The 25,553-nt window shown below is 44.1% G+C and overlaps 1 protein-coding gene across 1 annotated transcript in view; it reads left to right on the top strand.

Annotated features, from left to right (window-relative positions):
• LOC126092273 (microtubule-actin cross-linking factor 1) overlaps positions 1-25,553 on the top strand; it is a 497,641-nt gene that overhangs the window by 93,992 nt on the left and 378,096 nt on the right. Inside the window, exon 2 of the mRNA XM_049907790.1 lies at positions 10,089-10,150. Coding sequence (XP_049763747.1) covers positions 10,089-10,150 — 62 coding nt within the window. The remainder of the gene's footprint in view (positions 1-10,088; positions 10,151-25,553) is intronic.

Raw genomic sequence — 25,553 nt, 5'->3', positions numbered from 1 at the left:
GGGTACAGCACCGCCTTGGCTCCGTCCCCGGATCTGCCTGCTCCGTGACCTTTGTCAATTTCCCAAAGATGGTACCCCTACACTTGTTTATCGTCGGGCATTTGCTGCTCTATGTGCAGAAATGACGGACGCCACATTTATTTACACCGACGGCTCGAAAACATCGTTAGGTGTAGGGAGTGCCTATATTGTTGGCGACACCCCAAATCGCTTTCGGCTTCCCGACCAGTGTTCGGTTTATACTGCGGAGCTTTACGCTGTTCTCCAGGCTGTCCACTACATCCGCCGCCATCAGCGGATACAGTACGTTATCTGCTCAGATTCTCTCAGCTCTCTCCTCAGTCTCCAAGCTCTTTACCCTGTGCACCCTCTGGTCCACCGGATTCAGGACTGTCTGCGCTTGCTTCACCTGAGGGGCGTCTCGGTGGCGTTCCTCTGGCTCCCGGGACACGCTGGTATCTGTGGGAATGAGGCGGCCGATATAGCGGCCAAGGCCGCAGTCTCTCTTCCTCGGCCAGCTATTCAGTCGCTTCCCTTCACCGATCTTCGGAACGATTTATGTCGCCATGTTGCTCAATTATGGCATGCCCATTGGTCGGCACTTCCCTGTAATAAATTGCGGGAAGTGAAAGCCCTTCCTTGCGCTTGGACCTCTTCCTCCCGAACGCGTCGTCGGGAGGAGGTAATTTTAGCTAGACTCCGGATAGGGCATTGTCGTTTTAGCCATCGACATCTTTTAAGCGGCGATCCTCCCCCACTCTGTCCCCACTGCTCTCAGCTGTGGACGGTAAGACACCTTTTAATTGAATGCCCCTATTTTAATCCGTTACGCTCCCGTCTACAGCTATCGCCTGATCTATCGTCGATTTTAGCAGATGACACGCGCTCCGCCGACCGCGTTCTACAGTTTATTAGTGACAGTGAAATGACGTCAGTCATTTGAAGCCTTTTTTGGGGACAATCACCCCCTTTCTGTAGTGGATTTTTAAGCAGTCTTCTATTTTTAGTTTCTCCAATTTTCTGACTTTGTTCCCATTGCTGCTGGTTTTAAATTTCGGTTTTTTACTGTCTTAAGTCACGGGCTGGGCGCTAATGACCATAGAAGTTTTGCGCCCTAAAACCACAAAAAAAAAAAAAAAAAAAAAAACTCCCCTTGCAGCCCAAGGCACGAACAGGTCACGGACTTTGGATAGCTGAACACTGTACTGTTCTGCTAAACACTAAAATATGAGCAAATCTATTCGTGTCTAAGGACGAGAGCCTTCAACTTTCAGTTGTAGATTAAATCCAGACTTCAGCACAAGCTCCTGTTTTCGCCATGAAATCGAAGTATGTAGACATCACATTAATTGGTCGTAAATTGCGGATTGAAGTCTGCATCTTAGCATTACCGATCTGAATGGTAACTAACATAGCTTAATAGGAACCATACGAGTACGTTCTATTTAAAACGCAGGTTTTGTTAGTAATATTTGTGTTGAGGAAGGGCATATGCGGTGTTGTTCGAGGAAACGCCGAGAACATACAATCTTCTTTGTTTTAATTCGTAAACATTTATATCGAGTTCACTTTCTCCTTGCAGATATAACTGTAACAGAAGATCTAGGATTACCTTGTAGGCCTACTAGAAGTCCCAGATATCAACCATTATAAAATAAAAGCAGTATCAGACCTCGTTACTTTCGCGTATTTACACACTTCATTGCAATTCCGCTGTTATAAATTGAGTGATGCATATGTAAAACTTTCCAATCGTGGTAAGACAGACCTCTTTTTCTTCCCAATGTTTATTATTCAAATTGGAGACTGCTCTTCAGTGGCTAACTCAGAAACTGAAATCTTGAGCGCAATTGGAAAAAACTTAAAAAAATTGGTCATGATTGGTCCAGATAATAAAAGTAATCATTATTGTAATAGACGAGATTACAGTATGCAAAAAAGTCGCTTATTATTTTTATATGCTAATCTAGTTGTTTGAATAAGAGTAAGGTACAAACTCGATTTTTTTGAAATTGTATGTAATTATGGATGAAGTATCTTGGTCACTTGAATTTATGTACGTTTTACGTGCTGTGCATGAATAACGCCAGGTGAACCCTGTAAATTGTGTTTGTCCTCTGTGTGTCACAAAACGCGATCCATTGTCCTGTGTGATATTTATTCCGACGTGATGGTGCGCTATAGCAAAAAATAACAAAGAGAGTGAAGAGTTTGTTTCAGAGATGCAAAATCATTTACTTGCCGTAAAATCAACCTCCACATTTATCGTCCTTGCGTGGCGTATTCTGCAATGCCAGCCTGCATCTGACACTCTAATGAGTACACGGAGTAACGTATACAGATGGAGGTAGACGTGTGAGGTACAAAGCAGACGCGTGCTGTACCTGTTGTCGGCTGCCCGCACGGCGCCCCTGCTGGCTCTGAGCGGGTCGATGAGGCGACAGACGCCAGGAAATCCCACCGCTGAAATCACACTCGTCAGTCGCCTCGAATGGCATTGCCCGGTCTCTGATGTCGACGGCTACGCAGGACGTTCACGTTTCCAATTTATCTTAACCAAGTATAACGCCTAGTATCACCAGTATATTTACATCAGTAGTAGTTTTATAAATAAATTTGCAATTAGAACACCAGCTGGTATACATCGGGGAACCAAATCAGTATGACAACCGCCCACCGCGAAATTGAATGCCGCCTCGTGGAGGTGCGGGCGCGTGCTGCGGTATAAAATGTACTTGAGAGAAGCAGCGGCGAATGAGGAATCATTATAGAGACGATAGGAAATGCACTGACGTAAACGAGTATGTCAAATGCAGATTGTTATGGCCAGGCGCCCGGAAAAGAGCATCTAGGAAGCGGCGATGCTAATCGCGTGCTACTGTCGTGAGTAACTATGGCAAGTGGTCAAAGGAGGGTGAAACTAAGAGCAGATGCCAAGCGTCATTACAGAACGTAGCGGTCTTGTAAAGCGGAATAGGCGACGATCTGTGGCATATTTGACGCCAGAGTAGAATGCTGGTGCAGACACAAGTGTTTCGCAGCACTCCGTTCGGCGCACATTGTGTAACGTGGGGTTCTGCAGCAGACCATCCCCAAGCGTTCTCATGGTGACCGACCGACATCATCAATTACGACTGCAGTGGGAAACGGTTTACTGAGAGTGAACCGTGGATCAATGGAGACGTGTCACCTGGTCGGATGAATCAGGTTTCTTGTCACACAAGATTATCCATGCGGACGGCTGCTCGAAACATGCACTGAGCCACGGACGCAGGTTGGTAGCGTCCGTATTACAGTATGGGGGACATTCAACTGAGCTTATATGAGACTTGTGGTGGTAATCGAACGAACACAGAACCGTTGCTGTATTGCATTGCAAAGGTGGATCAACACGCTATTACGCAGGTGGTCCTACTGTTGTGATACATTGCACCATTAGAATGTTTCGATATAAATGCAGATAATTGCTCCTGCCATTCAATTCGAACTTAGAACTTCCTGGTATATTAAAACTGTGTGCCGGACCGAGACTAGAACTCGGGCCCCTTGCCTTTCGTGGGCAAGACAAAGGTCGCGAGTTTTTAATCCGCCAGGATGTTTGATATCGGCGCACACTCTGCTGCAGAGTGAAAACTTCATTCTGGAAACATCCCCCAGGCTGTGGCTTTTTTCCAGTAGTGCTAGTCTTGCAAGACTCGCAGAGAACTGTGAAGTTTGGAAGGTAGGATACGAGGTATTGGAGGAAGTCAAGCTGTGAATGGTACTTGGGTAGCTCAGTTGTTAGAACATTTGCCGACGAAAGGCAAAGGTCTCGAGTTCGAGTCTCGGTGCGGCACACAGTTTTTATCTGCCAAGAAGTTTAATGTCATCGCACACTCCGCTGCACAGTGAAAATTTCGTTTTGGAATTCAAACATATTTCACCCTATCTTAAAAAATATACTCACAGTGGAAGCTGAACGTTCGCTGTTGTGTTCGAAGTTCTCGTCTCCGGCATTCGCGAAGGACTCGTCTGACGTGAGGCACGGTTGCTGGTAAAGGGAAAGTCGGGCGTTCTCGTTAGAAGCGCGTGATGTGTTGTGCGGGTACGCGATCACTGCGTCGCCGCATAGGAAGCCTCTTTCTCTCGACTGCTTGTCCGCACTGCACAGCCTCAACTAGGTCCGGGAGTCCATGCCGCTCTCTCTACTGATCTGTGTCCATTGGATCGTATGTTGCCAGGTTGGTGCACAGTATTGTGTCTGCAGGCTCACTAGGACTTGTAACTCTCTCTCTTCTTCTTCTTCTTCTTCTTCGTCTCCTCCTCCTCCTCCTCCTCCTCCTCCTCCGTTTTTTGTGTGCACAATGCACTACTCTCAGAAATTCGTAGTAGACAGAGTGACTACGATAATTCGTATTCGCGAGGAGACGGGTCCACAGTCCCCCTCCAGATTTCCAGATCAAATTTTATTGTAGTTTCTGTAAATCACTGCAGGCCATCGGCGGGATGATTTCTCAGACAGAAACACGACTGATCCCATTTGCCCTCCTTGTCCAACTGAATTGCTGTTCGATCCCAAATGATTTCTAGACCGGTGGCAAATTGAGCTGTAATTTCCTGCGGCGTTCCACTGTAGCGCTTCTGCCGAATAACGGATTGATTACTGCTACAGAACTGAGAAACTTAGCTCGACTATCACTCTTAAGCGAACTTAGCACCTTGTTGTCTTCAATAAGACTGTCATCAGTGATTAATGGTAAATCTGCCATCAACCCGAAGATTGGACACCGCAACGCCCCAATAGACATGGACATAACAATGGAGGCGGTATACCCTTTCCTTACTTCGACCTTTGAGCTGATGCACCCAAACATTTACAGGAGGGCGTAAAATTAAATGTGAATTCCAAATGGCGGTGGAACAATGATTTTGCGTATACAAATGATTGGCAGAGGTAAAAAGGCGATAAGTGAATATGTAGTCTGAGACGGATCAAGCGTACAGTTTTTAATGGTCTGAAAGGATTTATTCGTTACACCAAGTTGGCTGCAAACTTTAGGCTCAAAGAAAGTGTAAGATCTCGTTCATTAGATTTTGCGTTTTCAAAGATGTCTACTGATGCCTATTTCAGAAAATAGTGAGCAGGTAAACTTAACATCGTGGTGAGACTGGAATAATGATTGCCTACAGGAAATATGTTGTATTCTCTACAAACGCTAAAGGGCAAAAGATGTAAGGGAAAACACCCTACGGCATTCCATCACCTGCAGCGAATTGACCATTTTCATGCGAGCTTGAGCTTCGTCGCTAGTAACCTCGTGGTGCCGTGCAGTTTTTGATGTCAGAATGCACTCCAGGTGGCTGGTTTAAACTCCAAACGTCTCCGCAATGTCTCATGGAATGTGAGCGTGGGGAGGAGAGGTGTAGTGTGCAGCGCAAAGTTCCAAGCAGCTGGAAGAAAAACATACACTGCTGTATGTAAAAATGGGTGAAAGAAGGAACCCACAGAATGACGAGTAAATGTAACAGGACCGTTCATGTTCTCTCTCTCTCTCTCTCTCTCTCTCTCTCTCTCTCTATATATATATATATATATATATATATATATATATATGGTCTTACGGATAGGGTGAGCAGCAACTGATGACACTATAGTGTAAGCGTAAGTGTTGTTGAGTTGTTGTAGGATGATACAGGATGGAATTTCTATTTAGAATAATGAGTGGCAGCTTGTTCTAAACGTAGAAAAATGTTAGTGCGAATGAATAAGAAAACCTGGAATGTTCGAATACGATATCAGTAGTGCACTGCACGACACATGCCCAGCGATCAAATATCTTGGTGTAAGGTTGCAAAGCGACATGAAAATTAACGAGTGCGTAAGGGCGGTAGTAGGCAAGTGGAATGTTCGACTTATAAGGGCGAATTTTAGAAAAATGTTGCTCACCTACAAAGGAGACCATTGGTACATCCTTTCGAGAATACTGTTCTAGGATTGGGATCCTGACGAGGTCGAATTAAAGCACGACGTCGAAGCAATCTAGAGGCGTGCTGCTGCGTTTATTGCCAGTAGGTTCGATTAACACAAGAGTATTACGGAGATGATGATGATGATGATGATGATGATGTCGAGAAATGGGAATCCCTGGAGGGCAGACGATGCTCTTCTCGCGATACTCTATGGAGAAAATTTAGAGAACCGACATTTGCGGCTGACTACAGAGCGATTCTAGTGCCGCCAACGTATATTTGACATAAGGACCACGAATGCGGGAGAAATTAGGGCTCATGCGATGCCATGTAGACAGTTGGTATTTCCTCTATTCATTTACAAGTGGAACGGGAAAGCGAGTGGTATAAGGTACTCTCTGCCATGGCTTGCGATGTATGTATGTATATGTTAACTCGACAGTCCTCTTGACACTAGCCGAGGGGAATAGGATATGGTTTCATTCTCTTCCTTTCTTTCACCGACATGAACAGTACGAAGACAAAACTACATCCTACAGAAATCAATCGCAATCGTCTTCGCTAAAACCATTGCACCCTCCCGGTGGTCTTTGTTAGAAAAGCTTTTATGGCGCCATTAGCGAAATACAATAATGAAGATATCTACAAATGGAAGTTCAATTGTGCACCCTTTCCAAGTCTGTAACGCCATGTTCCAACCTGAAAACCCATTCTTTTCATACTAAAAGCAAGAAGCTAGCTTTGGCAAAATACGAAGCGGAGTCTGGTGTTTGAAGGGTACCTTAGTTATAGAAAATCCGGATTCTAGCCATGTGTTCCGTGATTTGGCAAGTTCGGAGGATACAATGATTTACAAATTTTTTGTCGAACACGATAGTCCGTACTACTGCGCACAATTCGTCGTACTGAACAGCTTTTTTGGCGCTATTGTAGATGAGCATTTAACAGTGCAAATATGCCGCAACATCTCCAAAACCACTTGGACGAGAAATTGCGTGTCACGCTGTGAGGTAAACATTGAATCGTCATCGCCGGTTCGGGCTGTAACGTCGCTGGCGCTCCCCGCACGCACCTGTCGCGGCGGCTTGCTGCTGATAATGTAGTGTCCGTTTTGTTTGCAGACGACCAGCCCCCTGTTTGCAGACAGCTACCGATGAGGCGTGTGTCCGCAAACAGCGTTCGGCAAGTAGTAGCAAGGTTACGCCTCTGCGCTTCAGGATTGCAGTTTACCTTTCCGTACAAAGTCCTCTTACCTTTGCAAGCGGCCTTGCTGTCACCACGGAACTTTCACTTTCTGAACCTGATCTCGTTCCTGTCATACGGCTCTTTCTTGGTGTCCATAATTTTCTGTAATTAGGTCTTCGGAGGCCCAACTACTAAAGTTTCTGATCAGTTGCCATAGTATTTATTGAATTATTTTGTTACGAAATCTTTCTCTGTAGTCAAGGAACCCGTAGGTATCGGTACGCGCAAATCGCACACCCAAAGTTTTAGATTTCGATCCATTTTTGCTCCTAAGTTATTTGTGTCGCGTACGGCTACTTTCGCAGCTGATAATGCTGTTCTTACTTGTGAATATGCCATGCCTATATTTGGGCCTCTACTAGGACTCGAGAGGAATAGTGCGCCATGTGGTACGTGCGCAAAAAGAGAGAACAGGACACCAACAATATTTGTTATGCATCTATGCTTTGTAGAGTATAGTTTATGACGACCTGCTAATCAGTAGTGTAGCCCGAGATCGAGGTTAGGTTGAGAAGTGACGGAGTGGTTGAGAGTTGGCGAAGTCATCGAATATTAACTAGTGTTATGGTGCGTCTGTTACACATATTGGGTTTCGATTAGTCGTTTATCAGCTATTTTGCTAATGTAGGTGGAAACCGACAGGCGGAATCGAAGGCTTCAGTTAACCCAAACTGTGACAAGAAACCACAGTAACATTAGAGTCAGTGTCCGGGTTGATGACCGCTTTACTTTTATTCGTCTCCAATAAGCGTGTAGTAGCGAGCCGAACGTTAGAACGTCCGTTAAGATATCACAGACACGATATCGTCCAGTTTACGTTACAGCAGTTTAATGGCTTCCAGATGACTTTTGCCGAAACGATAAACTAAGCCCGAGTGGAACTACACTCAACATCAATTTTCACTCATGGTCTTCATGTCCTTTCTCCCCGCTCAATCACCGACTGCAAGCGAGACCTGTCATCAACGCTGTAATTCTGTAGATAAGTTTTTAACCCTGGTTCAAAAAATGGTTCAAATGGCTCTGAGCACTATGGGACTTAACATCTATGGTCATCAGTCCCCTAGAACTTAGGACAACGTAAACCTAACTAACCTAAGGACATCACACAACACCCAGTCATCACGAGGCAGAGAAAATCCCTGACCCCGCCGGGAATCGAACCCGGGAACCCGGGCGTGGGAAGCGAGAACGCTACCGCACGACCACGAGCTGCGGACTAACCCTGGTTCGACACAGTACTTAAATTTATCACAAATATCTTTATTATGGTTTGTGTGTGAAGGTTGCGACTGCTAATATGACTGAAAATATACCTGTTGAACTATTTAATTTTATACTATGCGCGTTTCGACGATAATGCTAGCTTCATCACTTTGGAGCTTCCTCTTACAAAACTTCTTAGTAAGTGAAAGTAGCAATAATTCTTGTTCCACCACGTGTACAACACTGCTGCGAATCTGAGTACAAACTCATTTAAAACAAATGACGTCTCTAAGTCGGTTAAAGGGGATGCTTTCTTACTGCACAAGCAGGATTTCCTATCATTTGTATCTCTTTCATTCTGTTGTCTCCTAGCTGAGTAATAATCGGTGCCGTTCCTGACAACAAGCAAATGGTTTCATATATTACAGTGTTTCCGAGGTTACAAATTTTGAGCAGAATACAAGTAGTTAGGGATCGTCTTCTTACGTACGGCACCTATGCCCGCCAGACCATATGTACTTTCCTCCGCCGTGGCTCTGTTGTAACAAGAAGTGGGACGGAAGGCGCTACTCGCCTTCGCTATTAAAGTACTTACCTACAGAGCACCAAGAGTTGGAAGCGGAAGAAAGGAAGATTAGGAAATAGCGTCTTGTGGACGGTGCGGTCACTGGAGACGAATTTACAAACTCTGAGAAAATAAATAGGGCGGGCCCTTTTTCAAATGAGCTGTCGAGGCATTTGCTTTAATGGATTTATGGAAACAATGGAATTCCTAAATATGGATGATCAGACTGGGATTTGAACATTGCATCCCGTCCACCACCACCAACCCGTGCGAGTCTAGTGTTCTATCTGGGCCACCTCGCTCGGTTTGGCGGAGGGAAGGAAGCAGAGGTTGTTTATGGCGTGTAGCAGTCATCGTTCCGATATTCGCCAGAAGCGCTCTATGGGGACAACGCAACATCAAAAGCAAGATGACTGTACCAGGATTTGAACTACACTCTTCGCTAACACGTATAGTTTGTCTAAACATCCCAAATGACACGCCTGTGAAATTTCTTGCGAATGTTCCAGTATCTCGTTGGAAGGACGCTCTCGTTAGTTTCACTTTCTTTCTTAGACTCTGCATTATGTCTGCAGTATGTCACTGGATAAGAGTTCGAGAAGTGCAGTCGCCACGAGCGTCAAACATGATTCGTATCACCTCATCTTGAATCTTGTGAGGGCAATTGATTATCTTCATCTAATTACACTGCACACGTTAGCCTTTATACAGCTAATAAAAGTCTTTAGTAGCGACTGCATGCGCAGATATTTTCTTCAAATCATGTCTGAATTTTTGCTTTGGCTGCGTAACCGTTTTAGCTGTGTTGTTGATATCGTCGTAGTTGTATTGATAATAGAAGAAGACGATGAAAAATATTTGGAATAACTAATGATCAACTTTTATAACACACATTAGACACTTTGTCGTGTCTTCATAAGCAGTCTCTTTTGTTTATTTATTGCTAAAAACACAATGGTACTGGCAGGTATTATTGAATGTTTACTTAACGAATAGACGACTGTGGCATGGTAGTGAGAGAGTTTGTTTTTAACGCCTGTTCCTGTAAAATATAAACATTTCACTGAAATGTTGCCATGGGAATCGGGAATTTTGCCTAACAAGTTTCTTTCCATTGTTTCAGACGAACGAGATGCAATCCAGAAGAAAACGTTCACGAAGTGGGTCAACAAGCACCTCAAGAAGGTAACGCCAGCTGCACCGCCGTGTTGAATGTTAACCTACCAGCCCTTTCCTTTATCTTAATTGCTGCTCAACGGAAACAGTCTATGCGCAGCAAAATTACTCATCATGCGGCCAAACCTGCTTTTGTTATGACAGTATGTGTGTTCTAAAACGTCTTGTCTCGGTGGATGTGGACTTCAGGAGTTTTAAATCTAGTCACACGGCCCTATTTTGTCATGGCACGTACCTAGCGGTTATCTGATGCAAAATGGAAGACTACGCATCTGTCGCTTCGTACGGTGTCAGAATTTACACTTTCTCACACTTCTAAAAGATCTCTCATTTATTTCAGCTCGTCGGCAGTACGTAGCTCAGTGGAGTGGTAAATATTTTGCTGTTATGTTCTTATGAATCTTTGTTCCTGCTCACAACCGGGTTTATAAGGATCTTCTTCTTCTCATTTGATCAGTCTTATCACTACTCTCCGATCATCAGTGGCAATTTCCGTGTATGTTCTGGATCAGTTGTTGATAGACGAAGGTTTAGCTAATGCGATTAATGTGTTTCCGATGTCCATTTGGGCCAACAAGTAAACTAGTAAACACAGTACTTCGAGACTGGTAAAGTCGTTTTCTTCAGGAGATAGTTCAGGCAGGGAGCAAACGTAAACTAGCCAATAGCAGACCCCGGGCGCCAAAATAAGGTGTACTGTAATACTGACACTGGTAGATACAGTGGTGCATCTTTTTCAGCTGAAAGACAGGATTTTGTCGGAGAGAAAGATGCTCGTCTGCTTCTCTTCTTCCCTCCGATTGTTAGCCCAGCAACAATAACTAACCAGTGTAAAAAGGAATCTTCCCGCGAAATTGAACAGGTGGGAACATTTTGTAGAAACTCGATGTCTATACACAGTAGTGATGCGTATAACTGTGACGCTTACGTTAGACCCGTTGTATTAAAGTTGTTTTCCGAAAGCACTTTAATACGATGATCAGTTATCATCAGAGAGGAGACTTTGCTCCAGGGTAGATAACTGAACATAAACAGAATATAGAAGTCTCAAACGTGAGACTCATTTACAGTGGCCTGTACCTGCCGTCTTTCTGAGAGGAGGTTATTAGATGTCATTGCAGAAGTATATTTTCGAAAGTCGCCCCCCTTACGACGGGAGGGAACCATTAGAATACGACCCGACAATGTCCAGAATTTCTTTTGATGTTAAATTTTAACGTCCATGAGAATCAAGACGCTCATACACGAACAGTGTTATTGGTGCCTACATGGGGAGCTCACGTAACGTGAAGACGTCAAATTTAAACACTTTTCTACATTAGCAGACAGAGATTTAAGTCAGCAGTAGTACCTAAAAGGACAAATATTTTTCTGTAACTGAAGCTGCTGCCATTCTGATACTATTAGTGTTCCTTTAAATTGATATCTGTACTTGTTAAGGGTAATGGAAGTGAAACTACACAGTGTCGGCTGACTTTTGGCTCAAAATTAACACATTTACGTGGGAGTATGAACTGCAGTTTTAGCTACAACTGTTGTAGTTGTTAATGTTAATATTACTTCGTTCATTAACCTATAGGTTAGTGTAACACAGTTCTGGATTGCTGCCACTTGTTGTCTACCTTGTTAATTTTAGGACAAGCTTTGCAACCTGCGTCATTAGCAACCTCCTTTGTCTACGCACATGTAGGATTGCCTCGAATCAGTATGGAAAGTAAATCGTCCCATAAAAAGTAATTGCTTAATAATACAAATACTAGTATTAAGTAATGGGTTTTTGTTCCTTAAGCCACAAAGCTACAGTTTCACTGGTGTGTCCTAATCTACTCATTAGATTTTGCGTGTTACTATTGATTTTGTCATTTGATTTCTTTTATTCCATATGCATTTCGGGAATATCCTGTAATGTCGCTATCTAATTACACGCCTGTGCCTTGAGACCACGGAGGGTGGCGTTGTAGTTTTCTTAGGCGGTTGATGAAAGAGTGGAATGCTAACCACACAGCTAGATACTTGCTGCCTGGTGTACTATTACATGCGAAAAACCTTGTGTTGATATATTACTGCGAATATTTAGTACTCGTGAGTGACGTACGCTACTGTTTAGTGATCGTAATTTCATGACGTGACGTGGAAGGGGCCTATCAATTAGGAGTGGTTTCTTACTGATTGTGTATGTAGCGTTTTCCTGTCGATGAGAGTGCGTTCGGCGGCAACATTTTGGCTGCGCATATTGGGGCCACAGTGACGCACCTTGGGCCGTGACGTAATGGTCTGAGCTAATTGTTAGAGCGGCGAGTAAACAGGCGCAGCCGGAGAAAGAGGGCGCATTCGGCGCGGGGATGAAGGCGGCGATTGTGTGCAAATGGCATGCTAATCCGCAGAACTGCGCGCCGTAATGAGGCGTGAGCATCCGGCGTCTCGCTGCGTGTGTAGCGCCCGAGCAAGGTGAGGGCAGTCGGCAAGGGGCGTTTCGTTAGAAAAGCAGACACGATTAACAGCAGATTGTGGAAAAATAGACAAGTAACTCGGGTTAGCATGGAGGAAATTTCGGCAAATAAGACTGTATTGCTGAAACAGCAGTAGTGTACCTGGGTGTAACAAGTTGTAGGGGTACGAAATGAAACGGATCCACGTAGGCTTAATCCTGATAAAGCAGGTTGCAGACTTCGGTCCGTTGGTAGAGTACGAGGAAAATGCAATCAGTTTACAGAGGACATTGCTTACAAAAAACTCGTGCGGCCCATCCTGAATAATGCTCAAATGTGTGCGACACATACCAGATAACACTAACAGGGGATACTGAACTTATACAAAGGAGGACAGTAGGAATCTTCACCCATTCGATAGCGTCACCGAGATGCTAAAAAATTCAATTTATATATATTGGAATGCGATACGTTTGAAAACAGACATAAAATATCCCATGGAAGACTACATACAGAGTTTCAAGAACTAGCTTTAAGTGCGGAACCGAGGAATATATTCGTATTATAACCCAATGCGCATCATTCTCGAACCTCCGCCGGGACCAGCCGCACAGTCCATGACTGCAGCGCCTTAGAGCGCTCGTGTGAAGTGTCATCTGCCGTGCAGTCACTCCGGTTTATAGTCCGTACTCTTATAATTCGTGCAAACAGACACCCTAAAGCGCATTAGACCCCGTTCAGTCGATCGCCAACGTCGGACCTTGCTTTTGAGTCGGGCGGAAAGGTCCGGTAGCAAAGACCCTGGGAGAACGCATTCAAAGTTAAAGTCGTCACGAATACAAAGGAAGTTAAAGTGTAAAGTTCTTCATAGTCAAAACACGCGGAGTGGTTGCAAATGCCTACAAGTTTAATAAGAAAGAAGACGTGCTACGTGCTCTGTTGAATCTAAAATAAACATTGAAAGGAGCGCCGCGACAGCTGGTGTACCGTTCACTTCCGTTCGGCGAAATACTTAATTACTACGAACTTTTTACTTAAAAAGTATCAGAGTACAGACGTGAGCGGAGTCCAGTTGTCTATATGGAGGAGACATAGGTTCACACTTGTCGCAGGACATGGATTTCTCAAATTATGAAAAGTGACTCAGGAAGAGATTACTGCCCAATCCACTACCTAAAACTTTCCTCGTTGTAGATAACGGCACGTACCACAATAAGCAACTGACTCGAGCTCCAACAGCAAACTGCACGAGAAAAGAAATGATGTCCTGGTTAACAGAAAAGGGAATTCCTTTCCACAGAGCATGCTGAGACCGCAGTTGTATTCATTGTCCAAAATGGAAAAAAGGCCATGTCGCTTATCAAAAATAGACTTGTGTTTTAACCGAACATGGTCATAGTGTAAAAAGTTCCTCCATACCGCCCAGAATAGGATCATAATGTGACATTCAGAACGATCACATTATTAAAACTTACAGATGAACAAATAGCTTGCATAACAAAAGAAAAGAGAATTGAAGAGCAGTATATTTCAAATGAAGTTTACTGTACCAAGCGCTGGGGTTGATCATAAATGTGGGGAGTGGTACAGACTCGAATAATGATAGTGCTGGAAGCAATACTGATTCTGCAAGTGAAGATGACAATCAACGGACACAGCCAATAGAAGTGAACCAGACGCGGATACTGAAAATGAAGACACTTTGGTTGGGACATTTTCTAAATGTGTTTTGTGTGTGGCAGTGGTGACAGAGAAAGATCCACAGCATTAGTCAAGCGATGGACTGTGTTATTTGTAATGTGCAGTTGTTTCTGCGATTGCTCTAAAGATCTGTGGATGGCTTTTTAAAAGTGAAGCTACTACGTTTATGATCAAATTATACGTTTCACTTGGCTGTGCTTGTTAAATGAACCCGCTTATATTTTCTCATGTACGCTCGTGTCGCATCTAACTCCTTTGCTTGTTCGCTACACTGCAATACTTCTTCCCCTCCCTCGCATTTCCCCTCCTACATACGAGTGCCCTGTTTGCATGAATTGTTGATGTAAACCAATGGCGCTCTCGTCAGCATCCTTCGCCTGCTAATAAGAGGAGGACGGCAGATTGTGCTGTGAAAACGAGACAGCTGGTATAGCCTGCTGGTTCAGATTGCTCCGGACTGTCAATTTCGTTTAACCGGCACATTTTTAATTAGTCTGCCACATAAGGGAGATTTAAACGCCGATGCAGGTCGTGGAAAGGGTGCAGTAGAAGTTCGGGCTGTAGTAAATTATTCGTGTTTCAGTTACGTTCTCTCTCAGAATTTCACAGCTTTGAGCCAAGATAGCGGTACTCATTACTTGACGTAGATGAAATGATAGAACGGTGGAGAGAACCTTTGGTGTGCAAATAGACTTGTGTGTATAGTCAAGGCATGGACAGATTATTGCTTGTACATTTCTTATCTTGTCGAAGTGCAATACCATCCTCGTTTTCACAAATTATTCCATGTAGTTAACATTTCTTAGATAGCCGCAGGAGTTTGAAAGATGCATGCAGTTCTTAACGTTATACTGCCCTCTGTGGCACAAAGAGCCACGAAGCCACTGTAGATTCGCTGACCAGTAAACACTATTAAAAAACCATTCCATGTTTATGTAGCTGCTGTTACGCGTAAAAAATACAGATCTTCACATCGGGAAAGTATTTTTTGCGGTCACTGCAAACGTCAAGTTGACCCTCTGTCCGAACAGGAACTCCATATTCACATTGTAGCTTCAAACGGGTGCGCGTGTGCAGGAAAAAGGAAAGGTAATGCTTTCATCATTGTGACGACGAACTGTCAAAGAGATGAATCCGTAGCTGCCCTACTGCCGCAGTGTGCTAATCTCCAGCGCTTTCGCTTCACAAATGCAGGCTAAGGACGCGTTAGACACGGTTTTGAACAATTATTCACAAAAGTAACAGACAGATGACGCTATTAATGAAACGTTTGAAGACCTGTAATACACACAGATGGCTGTTGTGTAACAAGAAGATAACGTAACTCTTCAGAAATCAGGTGAATAGACGTTGGCTATAGCCTTCCTTTGTATTACTGCGCACACGTATCGATACGTTACCACCTGTGGCTAGTGTTTCAGCGTACAGGGCCTTTGTGTTACCTGCGTGACTTCAAATTACGACAAAATCGTGCCACCCTTTGCTGCTGCTACTACGTATTCACCCCTCAGAGGAAGGAGGTCTGTTTTTACGTTACGTTAAACAGACCACTAAGCGGAACGTCTGGTGCGGGCCCGACGCATGAAACTTTTATAACGACCAAATTGCATTTTAGAAAAATTTTCGAATTAACAGCGCATAATCCAGCATTTAAAGTTTCTTATACAAAATTTTGTTGTACAGTTTTCATGAATTGATGAGATTTAAAAATGAGAAGCATTGAAACATTTAAGGTAGCCGACTTCATTTATTAACATCGCTAAGAAAATTATATTTAAAAGAGTTGAGAGTCATGTAATTTTTAAAATAACATATTTTAACTAGAAGCAAATAGTTTGTTCGCCAAATGCTGGATAAAAAAAGCAATCTAACAACCGAAGTAAAGAAAACCATCAAAATTGCGTTCAACTTCTTTTAAAAGCCATAGCGATGTTGCCAACTGGAGCGTCAGACTTTTGACGTGGCGCCACTGGGCATTTGACCCTCGGGAGCGCGACAGACTGTCAATCCTAAGGGCCCGGGTTCGATTCCCGGCTGGGTCGGAGATTTTCTCCGCTTATGGACTGGGTGTTGTGTTGTCCTAATCATCATCATTTGATCCCCATCGACGCGCAAGTCGCCGAAGTGGCGTCAAATTGAAAGACTTGCACCAGTGAGCGGTCTACCCGAGGTGAGGCCCTCGTCACACATCATCATCATCATCATCATCATCATCATCATGATAATCATCATCAGACGACCATTGAAAAATTCAGCCGATAGTCGATACACAGTTATCGCATCTACGTATAAATATTTGTGGTGCACGCCTCAAATCTGCAAGCAGCCTTGATAGCCTGCGCGTGAATGCGGCCCTGCTAGGAAGACTCCACTGAGACGTTTCCATGTTTCCGTTTTCCTCCATCCACTTATAGTGGAAAATGGCATATCATTGGCCTCTTTGAGACGTGTAGATCTACTGTATCTACATCTCACTGTAAGTAATTCTATAACTGCTCGAATCGTGCCGAGCTCGGGACTGCGTAACGGTCACACTGCAGAATTAACCTTCACTTTCTGAAGGGGGAACATAATCGTGCTGTATATGAAAATTGCACAGTTTCCAGTTTTAATATAGCTTCAGGATTTGTAGTTAGACGAGCTGAAATCCTTGGTTTGAAACGGAAAATAGTTCCGCTCAACAAGCGTTCAGAAATTTTGTCGGCAAGAACAATATACTAGCACAAGTATAGTGACACATACGTTCTCATGATAGCGTTAAACATTGTAATACCACAAATTAATACATATTAACATCACTGATTTGATAATAAAAATATCCACGGGTGTACTGCCGGTCTACAGTGTCCAACGGGCACAGTATTTCGGCGATCATACGTGTCGCCATCATCAGGTGAACTGACGGACTGAGCTCCTGTGAACGTGCCGGCACGGAGATCCGTCCGCGGCCGAACCCAGTTCCCCCTGAGCAGCCATAGCGTACGGATCTCCGTACCGGCACGTTCACAGGAGCTCAGTCCGTCAGTTCACCTGATGATGGCGACACGTATGACCGCCGAAATACTGTGCCCGTTGTACACTGTAGACCGGCAGTACACCCGTGGATATTTTGATTATCAGATACGCCGGTGAAACTGAAGAATCACAACACTGACTTGGTTCTTTTGTGGCTTACCTGATAACTACTTAAAACGCATGCAACAACTATTACGTAACAACTAGCCGAAATCGTCGTCCTGTTTATTAATGACTTAAGTGACGTGAAGACGTAGTCAGCGTGTGTGCCTCTTTTACGGTGAGGTGCGTCTTGACAAGTTCCCGACGCTACAGGCACTTGGACCCAGACGGCTGACAGAGTAGCAGTCATTGATGGAACGCATCAGGCGTGCCGGAGTTAAGGACTGTGAATCACGTCCTGTCCGGCGTGCGTCACGAGAGACTACACCGTCGCCGTCCTGAATCATCAAGCAGGGCCAGCACGTGCTGACTTCACTCCCAGGGCGAGGGCAGCAGTCTTAATGCCGAATCGTAATATGTGGGGGGTTTCCATTTGGAACCTTTCCTCGCGGCTGCAGGGGTTTGCTTACTGAAATCGTACCCCAGGAAAGTTCGCTTAGGTTGCACACTTCCTGGCTTGCAACTCATTCAGTCAGTTCTTCTTGTCGGTTTTCCTCATGATGTTCCTTCAGAAGATAGATACATACTTGCTCTAGTATATTGTTCGTGCCGACAAAATTTCTGAACGCTTGTGGAGTGGAACTATTTTCCGGTGTTTACGTTTCAAACCAAGGATTTCAGCTCGTCTAACTACAAATCCTGAAACTATATTAAAACTGCATATAGTGCAATTTTCATGTACAGCACGATTATGTTCCCCTTCAAAAAGTGAAGGTTAGTTCTGCAGTGTGACCGTTACGCAGTCCTGAGCTCGGCACGATTCGAGCATTTACAGAATTACTTACAGTAAGATGTAGATACAGTAGATCTACACATGATTATGAAACCATTGGCGGGCAGTAACTTCTGAGGACGCACTTCATGTCGGGAGCAAGCGAATCTTATATTGATGTATGAAAACCATGACATTTGCGGATCTATCAAAACTTTTATCGAATTATAAAACGTAATTTTCCTAACCGACAGACCTACGAATTGGAAGAATATCTAGAAATCCACTGAAACTTCGGCACTCTTTAAAGCCAGCGGAGTCATTAGTGGCACGACGATAGTGCACTTTTCAAATTATCAGAAAAGTTGTTGTTTACACACAAATTTTCCTTTTTGCATTCCGCATCACAGTTATCGTCACATGTTGAAAATAAATGAGCAAACTGCAGTATAATTCGAGTTGAATAACGGGCCCTCCCTTGCTATCATATCTTTGGTCTTTTGTACTGACGCTACCCACCAGTCACATGACCCCCTCCCGCTATTAAATAAGCAGGTCAGACATGTACCACTTGCAGGCATCTTGACGTGGGAAAACTCTTACAGAGTGCAGCTCACCACAGCGAACATCACGCTGCAAAAATAATTAGGATGAAATTTTAGTGCCTTTTTACAAAAAAGGTGTGCTGTGACCAAGTATACGTTACGCGGTTTATTTTTGTATACAGCACTATTACAAAGTCGATTTCTGAATGTCCAGACGATACGGAATTCACTCATTGTTTGTGAGCGTTTCCTTCGAAAATGGGGGGTGGGGATGGGAGGGGGCAGATTAAGCAGTTAACTTTTCTAGCAGATGTCTAAAATAATGTAATGTACCTGTCGAGAAACCCAAAAAGGTAAATGTTTAGCGAACTGTTGTTTGAAAACGAGCTCTATCACCGAACTAAGCATCCCTTCCCACCGACATGTTTATGCAATAAAAAATTTCGTGTATATTGGACACTTTTGTTTCCTTACACAAAAAGAAGTGGCAGCCTCTGGACAATCCATATGCTGCCCTCTTCTTTTACCTGTCCCTCTAAGATCAAACAAAATCTCTCGGCATATGCGTGAAGTTAAGCCCAACTTCTCTCGAATACAAAAAAAAAGGAAGTTAGATTTTAACTCCCTACCGACGACAAAGTCATTAGAGTCGCAACACAAGCTAGCATTAAAGAAGAATGGGAAGGAAATCGGCCGTGTTCTTCCAAAGGAACTATCCCGGAATTAGTCTTAAGCGAGTTACGATGGTCACGCAAAACCTAAATCTGGATGGCCAGTTGGGAATTTTGAACTGCTGTGCTCCCGAATAAGAGTCCAGTGTGTTAAACATAGCACCACGTCACTCGGCACATTGCGTTAGCATTGGCTTGAAAATGATATTTGATAGGAGGTAGTAGAATATGCGGCTCCCGCCCCGGATGGAATCCGCCCGGCGGATTAACGACGACGGCCGGTGTACCGGCGAGCCTGGATGTGGTTTTTAGGCGGTTTTCCACATCCTACTAGGTGAATACCGGGCTGGTCCCCACGTCCTCCCTCAGTTAGCCGTCTCGCAGACATTTGCAACACATTCACACTATTTCACGTTTACACTAGACACAGACACTGGGGTACACTACTTCCGTCCCGGGGGGTATGGAGTGGCGGCAGGAAGGGCATCCGGCCACCCCTTAAAAATTAACCATGCCAAATCCGTACTTAACCCTGCCGACCCTCCGCACAATGCGGTATCAAGACAGTAGCAAAAGAGGAAAGAAGTAGTAGAATATGCGGCTCCCGGATACGGAGTGCAATGTCCCGCAAACTGTGCAGACGAAAAAAATAGACGGCAGTAGTGTGCCGTCCACTGCCGAGACAACCGATTCCGTACAAGGGCCGTGCGCAAGTGCCGGGCCTTGCCGGGTGTTGAGCCATCAGTCTTAATGTACGAAGTGTCGACCAGCAGGTGGGCGTGGTGAACGCCCCTGCTGTTGCCGCATTCCAGCCCCGCCTCTCAGGCTCCCGCGTGTTGACAGGTGGCGGCCGAAGGCGAGCGCGTGGGCAGGAGATTTAAACGCCTCGCCAAGCAGCGGCAGCGTCCCACGTTCCGCCAACGGCCGCGCGCGCTTCTGCGTGGCAGGCGACTCAAGAGTCCCCTGGCCGCTCTGGCCTCAGACTGCTCGCCCACTAGCTCGCGTCTCTACCGATCCGTACATCCACATACGATAACTGTTCGCAGCTTACCCTATTGGTATAGGAGAAGTCTAGACGAACAAATTAATATAGTACACACGTGACCTATGAAGCATGAGAACAACCTCAGACTGGCCTACGAAAGCTACCGAAGATCCAACGCAGACACGTCGTTCGAGATCACCTTTTTGCGCCACCTGCTTAGTCGGTCTTAGCCGTTTCGAGCTCACTTCCTTTTCTCTCTAAAATCCTCCGTGAACATTAAACACACCTTGTCCTTGCACTTACAAATTGTAAAATGACGTCCCTGTACATATTACAACAAATTTTGTGAATTTTAAAAGCATAAAAAATGTTCAAATGTGTGTGAATTCATGAGGGACCAAACAGCTTAGGTCATCTGTCCCTAGACTTACACACTGCTGAAAGTAACTTAATCTATGCTAACAAGGGAACCTCCCCAAACTAATCTATGCTAACAAGGGAACCTCCCCATCGCCCCCCTCCCCTCACATTTAGTTACAAGTTGACGCAGTGGATAGGTCTTGAAAAACTGAACACAGATCAATCGAGAAAACAGGAAGAAGTCGTGTGGAACTATGAAAAAAAAAAGCAAAATATACGGGTGAGTAGTCCATGCGCAAGATAGGCAACATCAAGGATAGTGTGAGCTCAGGAGCGCCGTGGTCCCGTGGTTAGCGTGAGCAGCTGCGGAACGAGAGGTCATTGGTTCAAGTCTTCCCTCGAGTGAAAAGTTTACCTTCCTTATTTTCGCAAAGTTATGATCTGTCCGTTCGTTCATTGACGTCTCTGTTCACTGTAATAAGTTTAGTGTCTGTGTTTTGTGACCGCACCGCAAAACCTTGCGATTAGTACACAAAAGGACGTGCCTCTCCAATGGGAACCGAAAACATTTGATCGCAAGGTCATAGGTCAACCGATTCCTCCACAGGAAAACACGTCTGATATATTCTATACGACACTGGTGACGGCATGTGCGTCACATGACAGGAATATGTTGTCGACCCACCTAACTTGTACGCTTGGGGAATATGTAAAAAGATTCTTCTACCTTGCCCGGTTTAGGTTTTCTTGTGGATGTGATAATCACTCTCAAAAAAGTGATGAAAACATAAGAGTTTGTCACATAAAGTGCAACAAATGAATGCAACTGTTTCACAGTCGCACAGTTTTCCCTGTGCTCTGTCAAAACATATGTTTTTAACATTTCAAATTTTTCCTTGTGTAGACCGTCAAATCCTGCATATGTCCAAGGAAATCTGAACATGTCCTGGAATTTTGGAGAGCGATGTTGATTATGTGTGTTCCTGAAGTTTCATAGTTGTCTGAAAATAAAAAAATAAAACTTTTCACTCGCGGGAAGACTTAAACCAAGGACCTCTCGTTCCGCAGCTGCTCACGCTAACCACGGGACTACAGCGCTCCTGAGCTCACGTTATCCTTGACGTTGCTCATGGACTACTCAGTTTGTATATTTTGCTTATTTTTTTTTCATAGTTCCACACAACGTCTTCCTGTTTTCTCGAGTGATCTTTGTTCAGTTTTTAAAGGCCTATCCACTGTGCCAACTTATAACTAAATCTGAGGGGTGTGCGGTGGGGAGGTTCCCTTGTAAGAACACACACACACACACACACACACACACACACACACACACACACACACACACACACACACACACGAGGGAGGACTTGAACCTCCGGCGGGAGGGGCTGCGCACAACATAAAATTAACAATTAAATAGTTTTGTTTCTCTCACCTTCTTGCTACGACACTACTGTTGGAAGGATAAACTTCAGATCCAAATGTAAACTTAATTAGCTTTTGCATAATGTTTACAAAAGTAAACGATAGCGATGCGAAAAAGATTTAAATAGTTGACCGAGTCAGTGGCGTAAGAGGGCGAGAAAATATTCTAAACGTCGGCCGGCGCACATGCGCTGTAGCTTATGTGACTTTTGTAGCCTAGTTCGAGGTTTCCCGGTGTGATAAACCATATCTGTCTTATATAAAATTGTTCGTATCGACTTCCTCTACATCACAAGGTACGTGATAACATTTATCGTTTACACCTGGTATCTTTATACTCAGCAAGACATCGTACGATGCAGGGCGCAGGTTACTTTGTACCACTGCTAGTCAATGACTTTCCAGTTCCACTCCGTAAGGGAGCGAACAAAAACCGACAGTTTGTATGCTAAGGGATCTGATTTCTCGTATCTCGTCTTCGTGCTCCTTAGGGGAAGTGTACTTTGGCGGCAGTAGAACCATTTTGCAGTCTGTTACAAATGCCATTTGTTCGGCGAAAAGAACGTCTTCACGAAGCATCTCCGCAATACTCGTGTTGTAACCAGCCCAGCAGCACGCCTTCCAGTTGCTTCGCTGTCTTCCTTTAATACGATCTGGCGGTAACCCTGCACACTCCAGTAGAATGGGTCGCACAACTAGTTCTGCATATGGCATCCATTGCAGATGAACTACACTTTCTTCCAATAAACCGAAGTCTGCCGTTCGCCTTTGGTGCAAGTGGCCACCGGCGATCGTTCCATTTCATGACGCTTTGCAAGGGTGCGCCTAGATATTTCATCGACGTGACTGTGTCAAGCAATACACCACTGATACTGTATTCGAACCCTACAGGGCTGTTCTTCCTGCTCATCGGAATTAACTTACATTTTGCCGCATTTACGGCAAGCTACTGTTCATTATACAAAAACTAAATTCTATCCAAGTCATCCTGTACCGTCCTGTGTAGATCATGAACTATGTGAGCCGTATTGGCTCTTGATCCTGGTTACAATTATGTAATCTACGTCTTCGGCCTCATCCGGACACGTAATTTTTGAGGCACGTGTTTGTACTAGATACATTATATAGTGGCTTGGTAGGCTTGGATTTTATTATTATTATTATTATTATTATTATTATTATTATTATTGTTATTATTATTATTATTATTATTATTATTATTATTATTATTGTTTGTATCGTGTTCCTCCCCACCACCACCACCACCACTATCACCACATATCGCAACCACCACAATCGTCAGCAATATCGGTAACACAACACGTTATCGTTGTCGCCAGTATCATTATCATAACACTATGTTGAAACCCATAACTCTGTATCACTCATTGGGATACTTTACACACCAAAGTGTTTCGTATTTTCTATAATCTTCGATTGCCAGTTATGACAAACGCCATTATTGAACAAACTGGCAAATGGCATTATTAAACATTCCTGAGTGCGGCCTTCGTTTGTATGGAGGAAACGGATCCGAAACAGAGCCACAATTGGTTTTTAACATCCGTAAGTTGGACATGTGGTAAGTGGCACACTAGTTGGAGACTTGACATCGAGCCTGAAGGAAACAGATGTGTGCGTTAACGAGGTACAAAGGTGGAAGCTATTATTTTCTTGTGCACTACGTTTGCGAGGTAATGTGTTCTCGTTCGAAGCGCAAAAAAACACTGACTGCAACATGCCACTGTTTAATAGCATCTGGTAGCAACTGCACTCACGCCACGTACAGAAGTGAGAAAGTCGCAACGGTTTCTAGCGTACAGGAGTGAGTTATTACGCTATTTCAGTTACTGAGGTATGAATGAGTCACACTTCTGCACATATCTGCAAAGGGCTGTCATATGTCGTGGAGAATGGCGTGTTAACGAGCCCACGGTATCCTGAAAAGGAAACTGACGGCATTACTGTTTTCGGAACGCTGATGTTGCTTTCTGTTTGACTAAGATGATTTTTACATCTCCATTACTGTTGCTATCAGTGTTAAAATGTCCACAGTAGCTTCCTCGATATGACGTGGCTCTTTTCGGGTAGCACCACGCTACACAACTAGAGATTTCGCAGTGTTTCGATTTACTTCGGTGAACTTCAGTTCAGTAGTGCAAGGTGCAAGGAAGATCTGCTTACTTCCCAGCTTTCCCACCGCTTTTGCTATTTCGGGTAGTTACTACATCGATGCACGCTTGTGGGCTACAAGTTACTGATTTCGCTCTTTGAGGAACATCATCTGATCGTAGCTCTGCTAGTGATCAAGCCTTCCGGCAGTTGTTTCACGCCTTGTATTTCTGTTGCTTCCGAACGTTGCTCAGAGGTCGAAGAGGACGACGAAACAAACTAATAAGTCTTCGTTCTTTACGTTTTCGTAAGCTCACGCACAAATCAATGACTCCGCAGTTTCCCTATTTTCATAACAAACAATAAAACAAACGACTGGTGTTACCAAGAGACATATTTGCATACTAAACATAGTACAGAAAAAAAATTAGTTTATCGTCGCGTCGATAGAAAGGCCACTGTAAATTGAACTCTATGGAGGGACGAGAGGGGGGCGAGGGAGAAAGCATCTGTCGTGGTCTTTTTAAACGGGACCAGCCGGCCATTTGTCTGAATTTATAAAACGAATTACGAAAAACCGTAAAGATAAGGGGTTTGTAGCCCGCCTCTTGCCGAATGAAATAAAACGCTTCGCTATGTCGCTCGTTAGAAAATATGACAAACATGAATGAACATAGACTCATTGGAACTTGAACTGGGTCTAGTGTTAGCCCCTGCGAGTCCAACATTGGTTTGCAAGTTCATTCTGTACTGGCAGACATTGTCGCATTAGATTCTTCTGGGTTTAACCTTTTCAAAGGTTTCAGGTCTAGTGTTCATCACCTGTAGCGAGATAGTGATTCCTCTTATAGTTCATCAGGAGGAGGCTGAATATTCAAAGATGGATACACATAAAGGCTCCGTTACAAATGGATGATGTGGTGCAATGTTAAGTAAAATGCCGTCCTTCTTTAGGTAGTCTTCTGTTCAGAGAGAGCTTAAAAAATTAGCATTGTAAATTCCTATTCCTCGTGCCGCTACCCATGGAGAATGACAAGATTTCAGCACTGTTGTTTGTAATCCATTTTGCCTTTGGTCGAGCTAATGAGGAATGACATAGCGACGTTTGTGTACGTCTATTGCTACTATCAACGGAACGTTCAGCTATGAGAAGATGGAGAAATAGCAAAGGAGAGACAAGAACGCCGATTAAAATATTCTCAACTAAACAAACAGGGAAGAGACAGGTTGCTGAACTCCGATACGCAACAGAGACAATGTCAACACTGTTAACATTACTGCTTTGTTATGTTAAA

The sequence above is a fragment of the Schistocerca cancellata genome, chromosome 7, assembly GCF_023864275.1.
Source record: "Schistocerca cancellata isolate TAMUIC-IGC-003103 chromosome 7, iqSchCanc2.1, whole genome shotgun sequence".
Classification (NCBI taxonomy): Eukaryota; Metazoa; Arthropoda; class Insecta; order Orthoptera; family Acrididae; genus Schistocerca; species Schistocerca cancellata.
This window is presented reverse-complemented; position numbering and strand designations above follow the sequence as displayed.